Below are 21,476 nucleotides of genomic sequence, written 5' to 3'. Positions count from 1 at the left end.
CAGGAACTCTACCCCCGCTGGAACTCTTCACCATGCCGAGAATTCCCCTGCCTTACCGTGCCTTGTGCTGGAAAGTTCCACTGTGTCGAGGCACTGATCCAAATCAGGTCTGACAATGCTAAGGCATATTAAGGCACATTAAATTTAGGCATGAATAGATAAGCTGCATTAGCACATGTACAAACACACTAATGTGCATTAATGCAGCGTATGTCCATTGACACATTCTGTGTTAATGCGCATTAGTGCATCTTCACATGCACTAATGCAACTTAGCTATTCATGCCTAAATTTTATACCTGCTTCATGCAGGTATCAAATTTAGGCTCAAAAATCCTAAAATCACCCTTTTTAATGCACATACGTGTAGACACATGCCCTTAATGCACCTTAAATTGGAATAATGCTCATTAATTGCGCATGTGTAGATATGCCAAATGACAACCATAGGTTAGCACCTGTACCAAACTAGGCACCTAAAGTACTCAGAGTATAACCCAATAGCACTTGAGCTAATAAATAAAAACATACTGTAGAAATAGTAAGCTTTCATCTACTGCATTGACCAATCACAAGATCAGGACATGACACTAAGTTACAGCAGTGATTCTCAACCGAGATGCTAGGAGATCCTCCTAAGGGTGCCACATAATATTAGCATTGTTAGGTGTGCAAATGTCTACCTGTGATTCACAAGATAAACCCAGAGATTTCCAATAGGAATCCATAGTGTCAAAGATATTCTGATCTGTTGTAGCTTGAGTTCTTCACAAGAAAACTACTCTATTATTTTTCCATAGGCTAAAGAAAAGTAAAAGCTAGGAGCTGGCATTTTCCAAGAAATGTCTTGAGTCTAATAAAGGGTGCCTTGAGTCTAAAGAAAAATTGAGAACTACTGATATAAGGATTTGAAAATGTTTTAGTTATAGATTTTTTTCCATTATGTTTTTTCTTACACAATCCATATGTTTGCTGTTCACACATGCTGTGGCTTTGTCTTTGTGATATCTAAGTTAACTGAATGGTAAGAGTGGATGGTATTATTATGCACAAGATAAACCAAATTATCATAAAACACAGGTTAAATGGCCTCACCCAATAGGTCTTGTATTAAAATGAATGTACATACTTACTTGAAAGTGGTATAGTGAAGTGACAAATGGCTCAAGTCTAATATAAATCATAGGATTATAGAGAATTAGGGCTGGAAGGGACTTGAGGAGGTCTTCTAGTCCAACCCACTGCTCAAAGCAGGACCATCCCCAACTACATTATCCCAGCCAGGGCTTTGTGAAGCTGGGCCTTAAAAACCTCCAAGGATGGTGATTCCACCACTTCTCTAGGTAACTTGTTCCAGTGCTTCACCACCCTCCTAGTGTGAAAGTTCTTCCAAATATCCAACTTAAACCTCCCTTGCTGCAACTTGAGACCTTTGCTCCTAGTTCTGTCATCATCTGTCACCAATGAGAACAGTCTAGCTCCATCCTCTTTGGAACCACCGAAGTGCAAGTTAGCGCAGATAACAAGTATGTTAACTTGCACTGAAGAACTGCCTGCTGATGGTTTTCCATCCAGGAAGTTATCTGAGGATACAAAATGCCTTAGAGATTACCTCATGAAGATCCCAACAGATCCACACATAACGGTGTCATCCCATATGAAAGGGTTAGAGAACCACATCCAGTTGCTCCCCAGTGAAAGACTTTACAAACCATCCTGAGGGCCGTTAAAGTCATAGAGTGTTATAGTGCTTATTCCCATACAGTGAAGATAAACAAAAGATTCAATAATAAAAAATAGTTATTTTGTTGTTCTGACTGAAATTTTCTACTTCCCTGGTAATAATGTATTGTGCTTTTTGGATCAGCTCTTTTTGAATTCCTGTCACATTAAAAGAATATTTCATATTTGTAATAATGCTATATTTTAAAAGAAACTTTTAAAAAGCCCAGCCCTGGAAAGATTTTACTTAAAACACTTTGCAAAGCCTTTATTCACTAGCCCGGGACAAAAGCAAATAGCTTTACATGACTTAATTCTCTTCCAGGGCTTAACAAAGCATTTATTTTAATGCAGACCAACCAAACTGGTTTAAAACATATGTTAAAGTAGTTTTTTTCTTATTATAGGACATGTAAATAAAACATTTAAAATATAAAGTCTGTAGTTAAAAGATTTTTATAAAGAATTCAAAAAACAATTTTTGTTCTCAAAGAAAAAATATATGAATTCCATGCAGTACCAATGTATATAATACTTAGAAGAGGCTGCAACCTGTGTCATATGTTCCCTGAAAGGATAGTTTTGAAACCCAAAAGAAAACACATGCTTTTTCCATCCTACCTGCATTGTCACTATAACAACCAATGATGCAAGTTATATTTATTTCTACATCACTAGAGTCATATATAGTACAATTAAATTAAACTGAAAAGGTCAATAGATATCAGAATAGGTTCTCCACAAGATGCCTAAACCTGATAATGTCAAGGTGACTCATTTTCTCCTTTGATTCATAATCATTATGCGCTCTTGACACTGAACAGACTGTTAACTTCCTTTTAAAAAACTCAACACCATTACTTTTATTTAGCTGTTTTCTAAACAGCTCTGACATTTAGAAGGAAATCACAATGGGGATTTCAGTAACTCTATTTACACTACCATAAATTTGCAGAAGCCCAGTAGTACTGTTTTTTAACCTCTGAGCTTTTAGTCATGTAGGGACATTTATTTTTCTTCTTCTTCCTTCTAAATCTTCCATACATGCCTATTTACATATTACAAAGTTAACATTTATATATAAACCTTCAGTAAACAGTCATCACACATTCAGTCAAGCAGTACAATCAGTAGTAGTGACCTCTAAAAATATTATGCTATCACCTTAGGCAGAAAAGGCTGTGTGTGTAAAATGTAATATCTTTTATTAGATCAACTAAATAGTTGGAAAAATAGTTCTTTACAAGCTTTTGGGCACAAACACCCTTCTTCAGGCATAGGGAAAGCCTGCTGGTGTTTGTGTACTCTCCTGAATGAAATAGAAGAGAAGCTATTTAGTTGGTCTAATAAAAGATATTACATTTAACTAAAGAACCTTGTCTGCCTATGCCCTTAGACCAACACAGCTATAACCAGCACCCCCGATACTATCACCTTTGTATTTAAGGTTATCACATACATATTACAAAAGCCAGTGCAAATTATTTCTAACTAAAGAAGGGGAAAAGGCAAGGCAAGAGGTTAAATGTTATGTAAAAGGCTACACAGAAAATTGGTTGTTCAGCTGGGAGTATAATCCTAGATCCCAAATCTGCAATTTAATGTACTTACTTAACTCTTCAACACATGTGGAATCCTTATTAAATCCATGGGCTTCCTAGGGACTCTATATCAGCTGTGCAAATTCAATTGCAGAATCGGGGACAAAACCACTAGACACCCTCCCCCAATCCTTTGATCTAATCATTGTAGTTGACAGCTGCATAATTAAGATATGCTAGTAATTCCTATTCCAGCCTTCTTCCTTTAACAGCTCAAAACATGCACCTTCAGTACATGATTATTTCAATCATATTCCACACACCTAGAGGTATATTTTTCTGAGGAAATCTGAACAAAAATAGTTCATTCATTTTTATGTATGAAAAGGTGAGAAATGTACCACACTTACTTGAATCTAAGACAACCCTGAATTTAAGACAACCTCACCAATAATTAGATTCTATACATGGATAATTTATAAATTTGTTATAAATTCCCATGAATAGTGTCTAATTATTAGGGGGTCATCTTTAATTCATCCTCCCTACCACTGTAGGGGGGCAGATGGTATGGGGAACTAGAGGAGCTTGTCACATGCTTTTATCTGCCCCCCCTGCCACCTCTGCCTGCCCCCTCCCTGCAGCCTTGAGCCCGCCTTTCCCTTCTACCTCTGCTCTCCTTCCTGCCCCTCCACCACAGCCTCTGCTTTCCCTCCCTCCTCCCCTCCCCATCTGCTGCTCTTCCTGCCCCCACCCTTACCCTTGCTCCACACTGGCAGGCTCCATCCCTATTCTAGCCTGGGACACTAAGCACAGTCCCAGCCCAGCCCCCACAGCAGCTGTGCAGGCTGTGTACTGCTGATATGGGGCCACATTGGGGCTGTGATCAGTGCCCCAAGTCACAGTGCAGACAGAGCCTACTGGTTTGGAGCAAAGATAAGGGGGAAGGAAAGGAGAGGGGCAGGTGAAGGAGCAGAAGCTGTGTGGGTTGGGGAGATGAAGAAAGAGGCTATAAGGGGGAGATAGTGGGGTACAAAGGTGGTCAGGGCAGTCAGCAGCTGCAACTATGTCCCCAGCACTGGTTAGGGGTTGGAACCATAGCAGCTGCCTTCCCCCCGCACTCCCCTCCCCAGCCCACCATTTGTGGGGAGGAAGCCCCTAGTCTTAGAATTGAGTAAATATAGTATTTTGCCATTAAAATAAAATCATGCAAATGCCTGATAAACAGCTCTTCAGCTAGGCAGTAGAAAGTAGAACTCTGACATGACAACATTCATGAAAAGTTCCTTTCATCATTCTAGAGAAGACCAGTTTTGATTTGGCAAAGTTACAGTATTTGAAAACAGCACACTTTCTATGCACAGTACACTTTGCACACATTTTCCTGTAAATTCATGCAATATGGCTAAAGAAGCCATACTGCACTAGCAGTTAGGACAACCAGGGTATATCTTGCGAAGTGGAAAGCAAGAACACTCCTATCACCTTTAGAAAGTTTACAAAAGGGGAACTATACCAGCTAAAGATATTAGAATGATTTAGCTCAACAGGTTTCCTACATTAATTCATATGACTTAATGAGTTTTAAGTCACTAACAGACATTAGGGCAGTCACAGCATTGGAATCCAAGTAATTTTATGCCCCGTTCCAAACATATTGCATGACCTACTATACCAGATATGTAAGTATGGCAGGATTCAATTTTTAAATGATAAACATCAATAAACAGCAATTTCACCTAACACACACAATAATCACATAATCAACATTTTTATATAATCAAAATTTATTTTTAAAAAGTGGGGGTGGGGGGAACTAACAGGGAACCCTTACCCCCCATTACTGAACAGTGAAGAAAGAGAGGGAGGGGTTAAAAAGGAAAAAAAATGTGCAGCCTTATGACTTGTCATTTAAGCAATTAGTTGTTCATTCACAGATGAGAAAACAGGCTAGAAAGAGGTTACAGTTAAAGAAACCCGTACCCAAAACCCAGGAGGGAAGGGGGAGGGAGAGAGTGAAGGGGAAGAGTATTTGAGGCTCCAGTCTGGTCTGACCCAGCTAAGTGTGGGAGGTTGAGGGCACCCACTGCCTCTCCCCACATTCCTAGAGCTCTGGGAGTATGGGTGCTCTCCTCTTCTGGTCCCTGCCCTCCCGGCTCTTTCCTGATGATTGAACTGAATGATACAAAGCAGGTATGATTTAGTGATTTATGGATATTTACTTTTTATATTTTGACATGTGATTTTTATAAAGCTTTTAACAGTATACTGTCATTACTAAATTCTCTGCCCCTTACACCTCTAATTTCATGCAATCCTGAACATTTAAATTCATAAAAATAGAAAAACACCCCTAATTTTATGTAGTCCCCAAAATTTAAATTGATAAAAATCAAAATAAATGCTCAAAAATAAATATCTGTTTTAGCTGTCAACATTATTTTTTTTTAAATCAAATTCTGCCAAGCTTACAAATGTGCATGGCAGGTTACACAATTTTGGGAACAGAGCATAGAATTCCTCAAACCCCAATCACATGAGTGCCAGCTGCCAGTGCATGTGGAACTCCCTTGCCCAATCCTCCTGGTAAGGTTTCCTGCCTTGCCCTGCAGCCTGTGCATGGCAAGGCAGCCTATAATTTTATCAATTCTGGCCTGATTTGAATGAAATTTGCAGAAATGGTAGCCCCTTTCGAGAGCATGATGCCTGCCAAGTTTCAAGGAGATAGGCACAGGGTTTTGGGGGAAACTGCATGTCAGGCTATGAACAAGCAAAACCCGTGACATGGGTAACACTGTGTGTGTTAAGGCGCAACAGAGTAAAAGCTGCAGGCATACAGCTGTTGAGGCCACAAAGCCTGCCAGCTGTCAAGGAGATAGGTGCAGGGGGAGTCTGGGTTCTGGGGCCCTGCACCTCTAGCTGCTGACAGGCAAACCTCGTGACATGGGTGGGTGACACTGTGTGTGTGTTAAGGTGTGCCCTCACTCAACTGACACCAAGGCAGAAAGCAAGGCAGTTCAAATAATGCTTCTTTGTATGCAGTTTTTCCATCCCTCCCCCAGAGCACTGAGATTGGAACGGACCTCAGGGAAGGATCACAGTCACTAACCAGCTACACAGTCAATAATGAGAGCACTCCTCCCCCCTCCCTCTCCTTACTTTAGTTTCTGTTTCCCTGCAGGCAAGCCCAGCTTGAGCTTCAAAACTAGAAATGCTTCGAAAATTTTGAAACATTTCGACTTGCCTTGTTTCATTTCGAGGCCATTTTGAAGCTCTCCATTTCATTTAGATTCTGCTGTTTCGAGCTCAAAACGAGTCAAAAGCATTGAAACGAAACTGCCAGCAAAATTTTGCACAGCCCTACTGTACATGCCCACGTAGCAGCTGGAGATCTTAAAGCTCCCCTGCTGCCACTTTCATGGGCACTCTGGGAATTTTAAAAAGTGGGCATGCAGTAACAAGATTCTTGTTACTATTCTGTATCCGAACGTATCCTATATCATAGTTTCAAAGAGATAGCTATGTTTTGTTTTTATGATTTTTAGATGTCTAAAGTTTTGTGTTTGTATATTTTTGCTAATCATGATAGTCATGCTTTGTTAGTTTTTATAGTCATAATAAAGTGCCCCTGGCTAAAGTCATAGCACAGACTCAGTTACAACAGCTCTACACCACTTAGGAATTCTCCAGGATTTAGGGTTGCTTAGTTTACACTGTTGGAACAACAAGCAACCTTAGCAGAGACCAGGATTTCTATTCTTTACTGTCCAATTATTAGCAATATGTGTCCAGAAGTTGCAGCTTACTCAGGAAGACTTCATGCTAACATTTTTAATTACTCCTAGGTTTTTTTTAAGACAATTGGTTATAGTCACATGTTAAGAAAGAAGAATTCACATCCTTTTTCTGACTTTTCTGTTGTTCAGATAAGAACAGAATATCCTTGGATGTGGCGTGAGTTCTCAGCTCCTCTTGGAGAGCTGAATGTTAGCAAACCTCACATACTTTTTACTTATTATTGGCAATTAAAGAAGAGATAAAAGCTACCAAAGCATGCATTACTACAAGGATCTATTTTGAGTGCTGATATACAAGGAAACTAAACATTGTTATGAAGGCCATGTCATCTAAAGCAAAGACTGAAGCTGAATCTCTACCAGAAACCTACAATGAAGTCAATTACAAACTATATGTAGGGGCCTCTGTGGATGACCCATTATCTGCAGAGATTATTATAATAATACACATTCTGCATTCTTTACATAAAGATTTTTTTTTTGCAGTGATGGTGTCACTGCATGGGGACCAGATTTTTTTTTTGCAGTGATGGTGTCACTGCAGGGGGACTGTCCACTGCCAAATGTCAGAAGACTATTAGTGGGAGTACAAAAAAGCTCTGCCTAGCCTGAAAGATTTACCAGACCTCACACTTGGAGGTGTGAGACCAAAAGCCTAATGATGAATTGCAATTACCACTAACCAGCTGCAGACAGATTCAATCAAGCCTCTGAGTAAATGCGTTAAGTGTTTTCTTTCATCTCATATCCAGCATAGAAACACTACCTTACCATATTACTTAACAGACTCCACAAATGTTGGCAGGTTTTTAGGCCCTATCTGATCTAGACAATTATATTTTCAGTTTCCCCCCTTACTAATATCCAGTGGAGAGCTCCACCAGTGTTAGCAACACTAAGCCATGGTTTAAATGAAAATAAAGGCAGCAGCAAGTGACCTAAGTGCCACATTGACCAGAACTACTCTGAAAGAAGCTAGCTTATACTGTGCATTAAACTGTACGTTAGTTAGTAGCCCATGTCCAACAGGGCTACACAACAGAAGCTGACATGTTGTATAGCAAACTGCATAGATAGTATCTTATGGAGCCAACTTATCTTCTAAGGAGACGACAAAGAAGGGTCATTTGACTCGGCTAAATGAGCTCAATCAGAAATCCCTTTTAAAACTAGAAAACATTCACACTAATCTCTGTGCTCATTTGTATCTTGGGACTTTCTGACACTACCAGTAAGATTTCACATACATTCTTCACCTTGAAGATCTCTCTTCATGGAAAACTATACAGAAGTATTGGGTTAATATTTTAACACATCATTTAAGTGAACTGACTTAAATGTTGTCAAAATACTTCTGTTATTTGGTGTTTTAGACATTATGGATACAGAGGAAAGGACTCTTCATCTGTATGTATGCAAGTCTCTATCACAAGTCCTAAATATGACTTATTTATTATTTTGTAGATTACCAAACACAGTATCATATTTGTCAGTATGGATGGGCAACTGGAGCAGCAGCCACGGACACTGATTTTGAGGGAGGGGGGCACAAGAATAATGGCCTCCGGTGCTGCTACCATCCACAGCAATGAAACTGCTTGTTATCTATCTGTTATTTACTCACAAAAAAGTTCTTCTGCCAACATACACTCACGTATAGTGCCTTTTTCCTACTAAAATATGAGTACTCAGGGTACAATGACCTGCAAAGGCAAAATGCAAAAAAGTACATGTAAATTTGCCCCCCACACACACACTTTTTGCCTTGTTTATTTTCAAGAGCATATATTTCTAACCTTGTAAAGAGATTCTTTTTACTATCAAACTGCAGAAAGAAAACACAAAAGCTACTTTGCAATTATACACAAAACAGCCTTTCCTTTTATGTAGACATTCAGCAATTTCCAAAGAGGAATCTGTGGGGCTAGTCTCTCAATGAGTTGTATACCCAACTGCCCTTCTGGGGCCATTTCAGGAATGAAGATCTGAGGATCTTCAATGAATAGTTCAACTGGGAGACATTAGCCTCTGATCAGGAAATCTTATGATCAGGAAACTTAGTGCCTATATTTTTTAAAAAAAAAAGGTTGGGGGAAGGAGAGACCCAGGGAACTACAGAACAGTTAGTTTGGCTTCAACATTTTGCAAGGTCTTAGAACAAATATTGAAGGAAGGAATTACCAAAGACATGGAGGTAAACAGAAAATGGATCAAAAGCAATATGGTATCATCCATTAAAAATAGTGTCATATCAGTTTAATTTCCACTATAATAAGAAAATTGCCCTGTTAGATAAGGGCAAATGCACTGGGGTCCCAATGTATTTAGATTTAGTCAAAGCATTGGCACTGTCTCTAAAGGAAATTGTTAACTCAACTGCAGCAGACAGATATTGATGCCGTAATTCTAAATTGGATAAGGAGTTGATTAAAAGAAAGACAATAGGTTATGCTGAAAAAGGCAGCTAGAAGATTGATTGGAAAGAAATAGCTAGATAACCTTGTGGACTACAGCAATAGAAATGACAAAATTTAGCCCCATCAGCAAAACAATAGCCTCTCTCTATTAGTTTAAACACTTCTTACACAGCTTACTAGCTGACCTGTTGATTAGCTCCAAAAAAGCCCTATTTGTCCCAGTGAAATTGAAGAGAGACACACACACACACCTCTCAGCAACAGTTAGCATGCCACATACTTGGAGTCTGTGGGGCTGGGGTCTGTGCTGTGGGAGACAGGAGGGAGGGAGGGTGTATTCCTACTTGAGCATCCAGCAGCGAGGTAAGGGTAGGGCAGGGGGAAGCCAGGCAGATCCTGCTGCACCTGCAGTCTTTGCCAGAACTCCAGCCAGGGAGCAGAGAGGGTTAGGGGGCAGCCCTGCTGTGAGCCCCACCCATGCCAGGATGCTGAGGGAGTCTAGTTTATCTTAAACCAGCATGGAGTATGGGATAGACATTGCATAAACCAGTTTGACCCAAATCAGTTAATTCTGATACTACATTCAACCAGGTCTATCTCAAACCAGTTGTAACCATGTTCAAACTGGTTTATGTGCACTGAACATATGTTCTATTACACATTTAAACCAGGTTCTGATCACTTAAACTGGTTTGTGTGGAATGTCTGTCCCTAGCCCTAGAGTCTACCATTGATTCCCCCCTTTCTCTGAACTGATCCATCCTCCAAGAGCTAAAAAAAGGCCTGAAAGATGAACAAACACATAGGGAGAGAAGGAAATGAGCAACCTGGTAAAAAAAAAGCAGTCAAGCAGCAGCAAAGCCCTTAACCTTCAGTATGTGAAAGAAGCCTGTATTACATCATGTTAGTGAAGGAAAGAGAGGAGCACAAACTATCTTAAGGAATGTCCAGTAAGTGACATAATCTGTGCCTTTCAAACACTGTGTACTACAGATTACATCCCTGTTCTCCTAATGATTCTCCCAGAAATTCTAAGAGCAAAAAAATCCTAATGTGCCTGAGAAGCAATTTCAGGTAGAGAGAAGTGAAAGGGAGATGATTTTATCTTTGCAAAGATTAACTAGCTGAAAAGGTGATTGACATATTTTCCTCAATACCCACCCAAGGCCAATATATTTCAGTTAAAAGCCTAGTTTCCATCTATTGTTAAATCATCCTAGCTCCTTCAGGGAAGTGTCCCAGGGGTTTCCATTCTGGTGCCACCTTTAAAGTTGGTGCCGGGGACTAGCGGCCCACTTGCCCACCCCAGCCATGCTATGGAGTTAACAATGGCTCATCAATTGCCAACTTAAATCACAAAATTCAAGAACTGTTCCACAGTTTTCACTCTTATTCTTACTTGAGCAAAATAAGTTAAGCTAACTGTTATAGAAAAAACAAGTCTGGCATCTCTTTCAGATATTGTAACATTAGTCATTGCTCGCACTAATATCATGTAAAGCATTATCAGGCAAAAGTGTGATTTTTAAGTTCACAGCATCTGTTTAAAAGAAAATAAGTATGTACATAACACTTCTCAACAAACAAAAATAGGATAAAAACTGACCTGAATTCAGGGATAATGAAAACTAAACAGCTCTCTGACTTTAATAGTAAACGTAGTGGTTTAAGTACATCATTGATAATACATGTGGTAGTTACCCACAGAGGTTGTGGACTCTCCATCCTTGGAGTTTTTCAAGACCTGGCTAGAAAAGCCTTGGCTAAAATGATATATTTGGGGACGGTTCTGCTTTGAGCAGGGGTTGGACTAGATGACCTCCTGATGCCCCTTTCAAACTTAATTTTCTATGATTCTATGAATTCTCTAGGAAAATCAGGATGCTTATTTAAGCATCGAAGAAATTGAAGTCAGTGGAAGATGGATCCGGCCTAAAATACTTAACTTCGGCATTCAAATTTTAAAATCTGGCCAATAGTTGAAAAGTGTCTGTAAGAACACACTGAATTTTGTATATGCAAAATAAAGACACAAAATAAATACAAGTGATGGCTGTTTTAAAAATTAAGCTATATGAACTAAGCATGCATTTACTTACATTATGTTCATACTATAAACTACATTGTATTAGAAAAGTTTTCAACTAGCAATAATCGCGCCTCAGCTGGGCCTCATTGGCTACAATACTACCATATACATAAAAGGAAACCTTTTTACCTGCTGCTCTGTAAAGTATTTTAGGTTCAAAGAATATGCAGGGGTTTTTATCTTCTATGCATGACAGTAACAATCCTTTGGCCTGGACAGGACTTCTTGGAATAACAACCTGTAAAATAATTTTGAAAAATAATTCAACTATACAGGGATTAGGTAACGCAGAGATAATGAACAGGTGTAGACAGATGATCATTTATAAAAGCCAATCAAGGCTAGCAGTCACTGTTTAGAGAACAAAATTGCCCTAAGAAATTTTGCTATTTTTATGTAATGAAGCACCTTTGTGGTACCCAGTACAAAACTTATGATAAGCAATACCCTGCAGAATATCAAGAAAATACAATGCAGGACTTTCATCTGAGCATTTGCCAAACAATCAGTAGATGCGAAAAAACTTCAGTTATTGCTACATTTCCATCCATCTTTTTCCATTTTTTTCCCTAAGCACGCAAGAATTACTTACAACAACCAAAACATTTAATCAATATGAATGCCACCATCCAGGAAAAGACATAAAGGTGCATTAAACTAATTGAATCCCTAGTCAGCAACCTCAGTGGGATTTAAAGTTGGGCATAACATTAAAAGTTTTGCTAAACTTACTGAGGAATTTTCTTTTAAATTTAACAAAAAAGAGGTTCTCTACACAAGACGCTAGGTCGCTGTAGCAATAAGCTATAGTGACCTAGCGTCAGTAGGGACAAACTGTGATGCCAATGCTACATTGCCATAGCAACAAGCTACCTCGCAATAGAGCATCATTATGGTGATGCAGCTGCTAAAAATAACCATGCACTGCTGGGATAGCGCAGTAACAGCTGTTACTGAACCACCATTTAGTACTTTCTAATGCAAGTAATAAATGAGAGCGCAGTAACAATTGTGTCATGGGAGGCACATGGAGATTCGGCCTCTGTGTTTTAATATACAATTTGTATATTATTACTGTAAAAGCTGCAACTTTTATACTAAAAGTATAGTACATTCAGGATGGATTAATACATGAAACATAAATGATATTAAGAGTACATTTGCATTTTACTCAAAAGTAGCACAACAACAAAAATTAGTGAAATTTCTTGTTCCATATTTTATAGAAAGGGAAAAAAAAACAATATAAATTTAAGGCTGAGAACTCATTACTTGGAGATCACACTAACAGGTGTAGTGAAGTCAAATTATCTTACAGAAGTCTTCTCTGGTTCTGGAAAAATATTTTCTTTCACTCAATGTAAAGACTGCTTCAGTTTTTACAGTTCTTTAGACATCAGAAGACCCCCACAAGCAACAGTTTTTAAGGGACCATCCAGTGGACTGTAAATTATCATCATTTACTTGGCAGGAGAAATAAAATGGAGTTTTAAATACAGTTGATCAGGGAGTAAAGTAGAACAATTATCCAGGATTACCCAAGACAATCATCTTCAACCAGGGTACCACAGCACTATGATCCTTTCAAGGAGGTTAGGGATGCCACGCAATATTGGTGCTGTTAAGTAAACAAACACCTACGTGTAATTCACAAGATAATCCCAGACATTTCAAGTAGGAATCCATAACGTCAAAAATATTCTGACCTGTTATGGTCTTGCAACAAAAGGATTGGTCTATTTGTTTTCCATAATGAACAAAACGAGTAAAAGCTAAGAGGTGATATTTCCAAAGGGTGCCTTGAGTCTATGGAGGGGTGCCCTGAGTTTAAAAAAGTTGAAAACCACTGATCCAGAGGTTCAAGCCCATTTCATAAGCTTATTTTATCAAAGGCATTCTTTCCCCTGGTGACCAGAGTACTAGACAGCTAGGATCAAAACTGACAGGAAGAACCTTGCCCTAAGTGGAGAGCTTTGGGGAAAGACCCATGTAATTCCCACCAGGTTTTAAGAGGAATGGGAAGGAGGCGGGGGAAGGGGAGGCGGGGGAAAAAAAAAAAAAAAAAAAAAAAAAAAAAATTCAGTTAACGACTTATGAGGAGAAGCTGAGGAAACTGGTGGTCTTTTTTTATTTTGGAGAAGAGAAGACTGAGGGGGGATTTAATAACAGCCTTTAACTACCTGAAGGGTAGTTACAAAAAGGATGGAGCTAGACTAAGGGTGGACAATTATTTGGGCCCATGGGCCACGTAGGCAGTTTGGGAGAGCTGTTGCAGGACAGTCAGCATCAGTACCGCCCCTCCCCCCGCCCCCACAGGCCCTGTGGTTCCTCTCTGCCACTGCTGCCTCCACCGGGGCCCAGTATCAGCTGAGCACACAGCCCCGGCCCCTGCCTGCCCTGCACCCACTCCAGATTCGCCCCAGCTGGAGCAGACCAGCTCTAGACCAGCTGGACCCACGTACGCAGCTCCATTCCTGATCCCAGCCCACCCTTGACAGAGTGGACCAGCTCTGGAACAGCCCAGGACCCACAAGCAAAGTCCTGGCCCTGGTCAGGTTTGTGCTTGCTCTGCACTGGCCCACCCCACCCATAATGAGAGGCAGTGACTGGGCAGAAGCTGTTGCTGGGTGCAGGGCAAAAGAGGCCACCTCTCCATCACCCTTGCTGCTGCCAGGCCCTTCTTGCTGCAGCCACCAGAAGCCCATGCTGCCCTGAGACCCCTCTCTGCTACCACACTGGGTGGCCTGGAGGCAGGGCTCTTGGCAGTGGTGACTGCTGCAAAGAGGAGCCACAGCCCAGTTGCGGTCTCTGGACAACTGCAGCAAGAAAGGCCTGGCAGCAGCAATGACGGGGTGGAGGGGTGCTTTTCCCCCTGCCCACCAACAGCTTCTGCCCAGCTGCTGCTGCTCATCATGAACAGGCCAGCCCAGAGTGGGCAGTACTCGGGGACAGGACTAATAAGGGACAGGACTATCTTACAGCAGAGTAATTAACTGTGATAAAACACATGTGTAGACACTTACTGCAGATATAAATTGTGTAAAGTCAGCCCAGCCAGCAGGGGCCAGACTCCTGCCTGCTGCCTAACCACATAGCTACAGCACCCTTGTGCTGGGCTGCTGTGCCCCAGCCAACCCCTCTGCAGCCCAACACTGCCACCCAGAGCCCAGGACTGATCCCCACAGGCCTCCCGCAAACCAAGGCCTGCTCTGCCCCAGCTCAAATTGCTGCTGTCCTGGGCACATGTGTAGACACTGCATCCAGGAGCAGTTTACTCTGGCTTAAACTGCTCCAGAGTTTATTGCTTCACCTGAATTGCACGTGTAGATGCATCTAGTAATGTTAACTTTGCTTGCGCTGAATTAGAAAATAAAGTCCTGTTGACAGAGGTTAACCACAGAATTTCAATTGTTTTATTTTGAATCCAAACTTAGACACATTTACACAATATGGTTACTTTAGCAACATCAAATTTAGTTATTTTTAGATAATTGATCCCTTTCTCAGAGTAGCAAGTAACTTTCTTTCACAATGTCATTATGATATCTTCATGATGCTAGGATGCCATTTGAGTTTGGGTTAGCTTGGAGAACAATGTTCAGTATACATATTCATATAAGGAAATGTATTTTAATTCAGATCAAGAATGTCTCAAAGATCTTAGTTAAGAAGGGACAATTTACTATACAATTTCAAAGCAAAAAAATATAGGGATCCTCTTATCACAGGGACCTTTAAGTTCTGCATGAGAAGGTTACAGGGTGACCTTTTCAAAACTGGCAGATACTAGATACTATGTACATTTTTCTACATATTTATTACAGATACACACTGAAGAACCTACCAAGCTGATATTAATACAGCCATAACAGTGAGCAGACACAAATGTGAAGAGCAAATGATGCCATACTGGTCTCAATAAATATCATTGGACCCTATTGGTAACAACTTATCTTCACTTGCAGGAGGACTTAGCCTCACCTGCAGTAGGATGGCACATCCACAGGCACCTGTGACCTACTTGGCTATCCTATTTTTCTTTCTCATTGGTCCATACTACGCATGAAATAGGAAGTTGCCTGGCCATTTAAAGGCCTTGCATGCAAGTAGTATTTTCTTGAAAATCACCTAGCTCTGAACCCCTCGGTATGACCCTTAATCTTGCACCTGCCTTGACACGCAGACCCAGTGACAATCATTCTAGGCTCCTTGCTGTTGCCCAACACTCAGCCCTTACAACACAAACACTAAGCCTCTCACAAAGCACATGTCTACATATTAAGGAATACTGCAGCATAAGCCTAACTGAGGGAAAATAATACTTTTACTTGACATTTTTACAAAACTATAGATTTTCTTCTTCCTATCCAAGTGTCACCTGCTAGCATGTCTGTCTTTAATGTTGCTAATGGGTCTTTAATTTATACAATAATAACTGAAAAATCATATTTATATTAAACTAAAATGTATTCAAGCCTGGAATTCTCAGCTATCACCTGAATCTAGTTATGTTATACAACATCTGGATTAGTCTTTCAGCACAATCAACAAAAAATCTCTTTGTACTGGTTTGAAAAGCCTGAGTAGAGATTCCCCTGCAGCCAGCTCTCTAACCACCAGGAAGTGTCCCTTAGTTTCAATACTCCCCCCACTAATACCTAGTTATTAGGAAGGAGAGTGCAGGGGAAGAGTGCTTTTCCTTTTAAGAGGAAAAATAAAGGCATAATCTCTACTACATGGAAAAATGTGTTTGTATTTCACAAGGTTACACAATAATCTATGCTAAAACAGCCAGGTATTAAGTCAAAACACTCAGACATTAGGAATACATCAAAACTGTGACTGAGCATACAAATTTAGGCCTCTGACAGATATTACACTTAGCCACTTAGGGTAGGGACAGACATCCAAAAAGATGGAGCCTGAATTGATTCAATCATTGCAGGTTAGTCTAACCTGACTAGGATGAAATGGACAGACATTCTCTCTGGACTGAGGAAATTCAGGCACATGCCTACAGTGGCTCAGGCTAGAAGCCAAAGGGTGCTAGTGTTGGCTACAAATGTCCAACTCGGGAACCTTAAAATTCTAGTTTATTAGGCGGATTGAAACACTGTAATCATAAACCTTGGGGCTAGTCCCCACACACACACACGCACACATGCACACAGTAGCAGGCTACAGAGTCAGGTATACCTATCCTACAAGCGCTGGAGTCTGTCGTTGAGGCTTCTTTTAGCGTGGTGTTATCTTCCAGAAGGGGGTCGCCGGCTGGTCCTTCTGGCTGGAGAGGTCTGGTCGAGTTGGAGATCAAGAGGGCGCCATTGCGGGTCACTTTTCACTGCCTTTTATCTGTCCTTGGCAGACTTTGGTGACTTCCCAGTTTTCAGGTTTGCCCAATCCAGGGGTCACTGACCCTCGGGGGACTTCCCCCTCCGGTGGCTACTGGACGGCATCTGTCAGCCCCAGGGGTCGTCCGCATGTACGTGCAGGTTTGGGAGTCCGTTGATGAATTTTGAATAGGGCTCTGGGAGTGGTCGATCTGGAGATACTCAGCCCAAAAGTTGGTCCCTGGCATTGATTAACTCAGGCCAGGTCTTCTAGCCCTTGATCAGTGATGTTTAGAGATTTCCCGGTTGCTACATTGTCTTCTATTGAGTTCTTCCGCCTGATCTGCAGCTTCCCAGGTGTTAATTGCTGTGTGCTACCTTGTTACACATTCAATCACAGATTCACTCACTCTTTCAGGGACCAGCCTGATACAGAGAACGACAGTTTGATTCCTGCCCTTGTTAACATTGTTACAATGTATAACTTACTAAAACACATTTAGTTGAAAGGTGAGGAGTATAAAATATAAGCTACAAATGCCATGGCACACAAATAGATAAAAATACCAAAATACAAGGGGAGATACAAAAGGCGCACACATAAATTTTAAAACACAATTCCTTATCTTAAAGTGAAAAAGAGAGGAAGGAAGAAAAGGTAGAAAAAGAGAAATCTATCCAAAGAGGGGAGAGCAAATGCAGGCAAGAGGAAAAGGGGGCTTTCTGCTACACTAGAACAGCCCTCCCTTCTCTTCTGCAGGGAGTTGAGCTAAGCAGGGTGCGTGGCCAGGCTCCATCAGGACTCTCTCATTAGGATGTCTGCCTGCATGGTTCCAGGCTTTTCACCACTGGCTGCTCAAGGGGCTGGAGTGTTGCCAGCCCCCTGCTAGTACTCTGAGGCAAGGGGGAGTGTTCAGTTCATGCATCTGTTGATGATACTGAGCTTTTCAATCTCCCTCCCTGCTTTGTCATACTTCTGCAGGAAACTGTTATCAGCCCCCTGAGCAAGCCAGCCAGGGGTGGGGGGCACTGATAACAGTCTTTATCACCCAATTAGCAAAATAAAAGCCTCTCTCCACATCACTTCAAACTTCTTAAACAGCTTACCAGCCGACCTTTTGATTAGCTCCAAAAGCCCTAAATGTTCACTATTCTGTTTACCTATCCCAGTGAAATTGGAGAGACAGACACCTCCATTAGCTAGCATACCACATGCTGGCTACAGCTGTGGCAGAGAGGGGGAAGGGGGTCTCTACTTAAGCAGCAAGTGTTGGAGGGGAGGGGGAGGGGGAGGGGAGCACAGGGAAGCTGGCAGACCCTGCTGTGGCTGGAAGTCTGTGCCAAGCTCCAGCCAGAGAGCAGAGGGGAGGGGCCAGCACTGCTGTGGAGCAGAAAGCCTGCTGGAATGCTGAAGGACTCAGATTAATTTAAACCAGCAAGGAGTCTGGGACAGACATTGCATAAGCCAGTTTGAGGCAAATCAGTTAAACCTGGTTGAATGTAGTATCAGACTTATCTCAAACCAGTTTCAGCCATTTTCAAGCTGGTTTATGTGCACTACACATCTGTTCTGTTACAGGTTTAAGCCAGTTTCTGATCACTTAAACTGGCTTGTGTGTAATGTCTGTCCCTACCCTTAAAGTGTAACCCAACCACCAGTTTAGGCAATTACGGCATGAAAAAATTCTGAACCAGCCACAAAATTATTACATAGAAAATGTGTAACAGTGTAGCTAGTTTCCATCATGCCTTAAAATGAACCTGTGACAGGGTGGACTACACTGGGGTCTTCAACTGGCCCCTGTATAGCTGGTGTCCAACAATCAGATGATTGGCTGGCTCCAGGACCACACCAGGGCTCAAACCCTGGCACAGCCCCTGCCAGCTGGCAATTAGCTTATATTCAACTGGGAGAAATCACACAGTAACTAGTTTGAGCCCTGGTGGGGTCCCAATCTAGCCAATGACCAAATGATTGCCAGGCACCCTTGCCAGTGCAGGGAGAGCCTGAGATAATGACCAGCTGACTATGATTCCAGGCTTCCCCTATACTGGCAAGTAGGGTGTGATTGGGTTCTGATTGCCAATCCCAAAATCATGCATGCTGCATTGCATATGTTTCATGGAAGGAGACGTGACTGTTAGGATCCCTGTGCAACTTTAAATGAATATCTGTCAGCAGCCTTAATTTGGCATGCATGTGTATGCATTATAGCTACTGACATTTAGTTAAAGGCACCGTGGGATCTGACCTGCAAGCCCAACAATCACACCTCCTATCATACTACACATGCATGTGATTTTGGGATTGGCAATCAGAACCCAATCACACCCTACTTGCCAGTATAGGGGAAGCCTGGAATCATGATCCTGGGCTCCCTCTGCACACCTGTGCATCCCTGCAAAGGTACCCAACAGTCAGCTGGTTCTTGGATGGTTCCAGGGATCCACCAGGCTAGTTTGAGCCCCTGGAGCCAGCTGCTGATCAGTGGTAGCATCAAGGCCACACCAAGGCTGGAGTGGGGCCTGTTCTGGTCCCTAGCAGCTGCTGGCAGCCAGCAGGGACCACACCACATCCCATTTCAGCCCCACTGTGGTCCACCTAGCTGCATGTTCAATTTAAGGTGCAATGGGAACCAGCCACAAAATTATTACACATTTTTAGCATAATAATTTTGTGGCTGGTTCCTTTTTTTCCCTACTATGTGGCTGGGTTATAGTTTAACCATATCTTAAAAGTAATGTCTACTAGGACCCTATGAAACAGACTTCAACCAGATATTAAGCTAAGTTCAACAAATTTATAAGCTTCTGAAAACATGACTTCAAAGATTTTTTAAAACCAGGGTTAAGCAACCTTAACAAGAGATGGTCCTATCAGCTCAGCCTATAATAGTTTACAGACAACCATGAACTTAAGCTTTAAAAAGAATGCTGCATGGATTTAAATGCAGCTGAAATGTGTCACCTTGACAGTTAAGACAGTTTACATTTAAATTCTGCCTTGACTTTCTGAACTGAATGCAAGTTTTAAGAATTAACAGATGTCATGTGGGGGTGGCAGAAACCTAGGAGGACTCCTGTTCAAGGTTCTTAATTTGATTTTATAATGTAGTAATGTCTTACTCTGTCATTTCCTTTTTCTAAACAGTGTGAGGCTTATCCTTCTCTCTCACAACCTGCAAGAAATGCAAAACTCTAGAACTCTTGGTTCACAGATGATACCTTTTATTAGACCAATTAAGAAATTGCAAAAAAAAAAATCTCTTTCTTCAAGCTTTTGGGCGCACACGCACTTCCTCAGGCTTAGGGAAAATTCAACACAACCTGAAAGACTTTTGTGCTTAAGTGAAGAAAACTCACACAGGTTCTGGTCCCTATCCAAGCAGCTAAACAAAAAAGATTTGTTAATTGTTAGTTTTTCTTTACAAACTTGAGTCAACCTCATTGGTTTCAGAGTAATGGATTCTCACAGGGCAGGTATAATACAGCAGAAATGGAGTTAGGCGCTGGAAGGAAAAGGTTGGAGGTCCAAAGCAGAAGCAGAGTGTCTCCACCCTAATGCATGCCAAGAGAACTAGAAAAATCAATCTCAACATAGACAGTTTATTCTGAAATTGGCTGAGTGATCCTTGTTTTTTCCTTATTCCTTAGGAATGCCACATATCAGGGACTGCCTTCTCTTTTAGTATGGGACTAAATAACTGAAAGAAGTGTTCCTCAGAATGGACCCTGGGTAGGGATGTAAACAGTTAAGCAATAATTGTATTTATACCACTTACCATTTAGTGACCTTTGACAGAAACAGCCCCGGACCCTTATACTTTCACCATGTTCATGGTACTACGTGGTCCCCAAGTCACTGATGGGGAGCTATGGGTGAGAAATGGCAGACATGGCTGAGCCACTAAGCAGCATTGCACAGCCTCAGCTTCCCCTCACCCACATGGGCAGGGGTTGGGGCTACAGATGAAGCTAGGGCTGCATATTTCTCCTGTGCCCAGATCCCACCACCACAGGGAGGGAGGGAGGAGTTGGTCCCTGACAGGGATCTGGTGGGGTCTTCCCACCATACTAGCAAGACTCCCAGCCATGTTGCATCTGCCCAGCCCCCCCAGCTTCTACATCATATAAAGAGCCTAACTCTCCATAATATTTAAAAGTATGCCCACTGTGTTATTCAGTTCAGGGATAAATGGAAGGTAAATGGGTAAGTACTATCTTGTATTGTGACAGGTATTAAATCTCCTGATCACAAATTTGAAGAAAATCTCCCAGTTGACTAAGTACTACCATTTTCAGATATTGATTTTTTGCTTTCTTTCACATTTCTAAAATTTGTTTTCTGAGATAGACAATCACTTGTGGAAAAACAAAAAAAGATAACCCAAGGAAATAATGCTGACAACATTCACACCGTCAACCATCCATTGTTTCTCCATTGCCAGTTTCTAGACAGATTTAAGAAGTGCCATGATAGGATTGGGGCAGATGCAGTTGGGGTACAGTGGTGCTGTTCCACCCCCTTTGATTCATGGTCCATCCAAAATTTAAAAACAACTACTTGACAGTGACAGCAG

The 21,476-nt window shown here is 41.4% G+C and overlaps 1 protein-coding gene and 1 pseudogene across 4 annotated transcripts in view; both read right to left on the bottom strand.

Annotated features, from left to right (window-relative positions):
• The window catches only part of BCKDHB (branched chain keto acid dehydrogenase E1 subunit beta), a 289,020-nt gene that overhangs the window by 206,031 nt on the left and 61,513 nt on the right, over positions 1 to 21,476 (bottom strand). For all 4 annotated transcript variants that reach the window (XM_006034413.3, XM_025216409.1, XM_006034412.3 and 1 more), the window contains one exon: positions 11,696 to 11,804. In XM_006034413.3, coding sequence (XP_006034475.2) covers positions 11,696 to 11,804 — 109 coding nt within the window. The remainder of the gene's footprint in view (positions 1 to 11,695; positions 11,805 to 21,476) is intronic.
• Positions 11,523 to 11,683, bottom strand: LOC112552043 (annotated as a pseudogene).

Source organism: Alligator sinensis, unplaced genomic scaffold (genome assembly GCF_000455745.1).
Source record: "Alligator sinensis unplaced genomic scaffold, ASM45574v1 scaffold405_1, whole genome shotgun sequence".
In the NCBI taxonomy this organism is placed as follows: Eukaryota; Metazoa; Chordata; order Crocodylia; family Alligatoridae; genus Alligator; species Alligator sinensis.
Note: the sequence above shows the minus strand (reverse complement) of the source record. Positions and strands in the feature narration are given on the sequence as shown.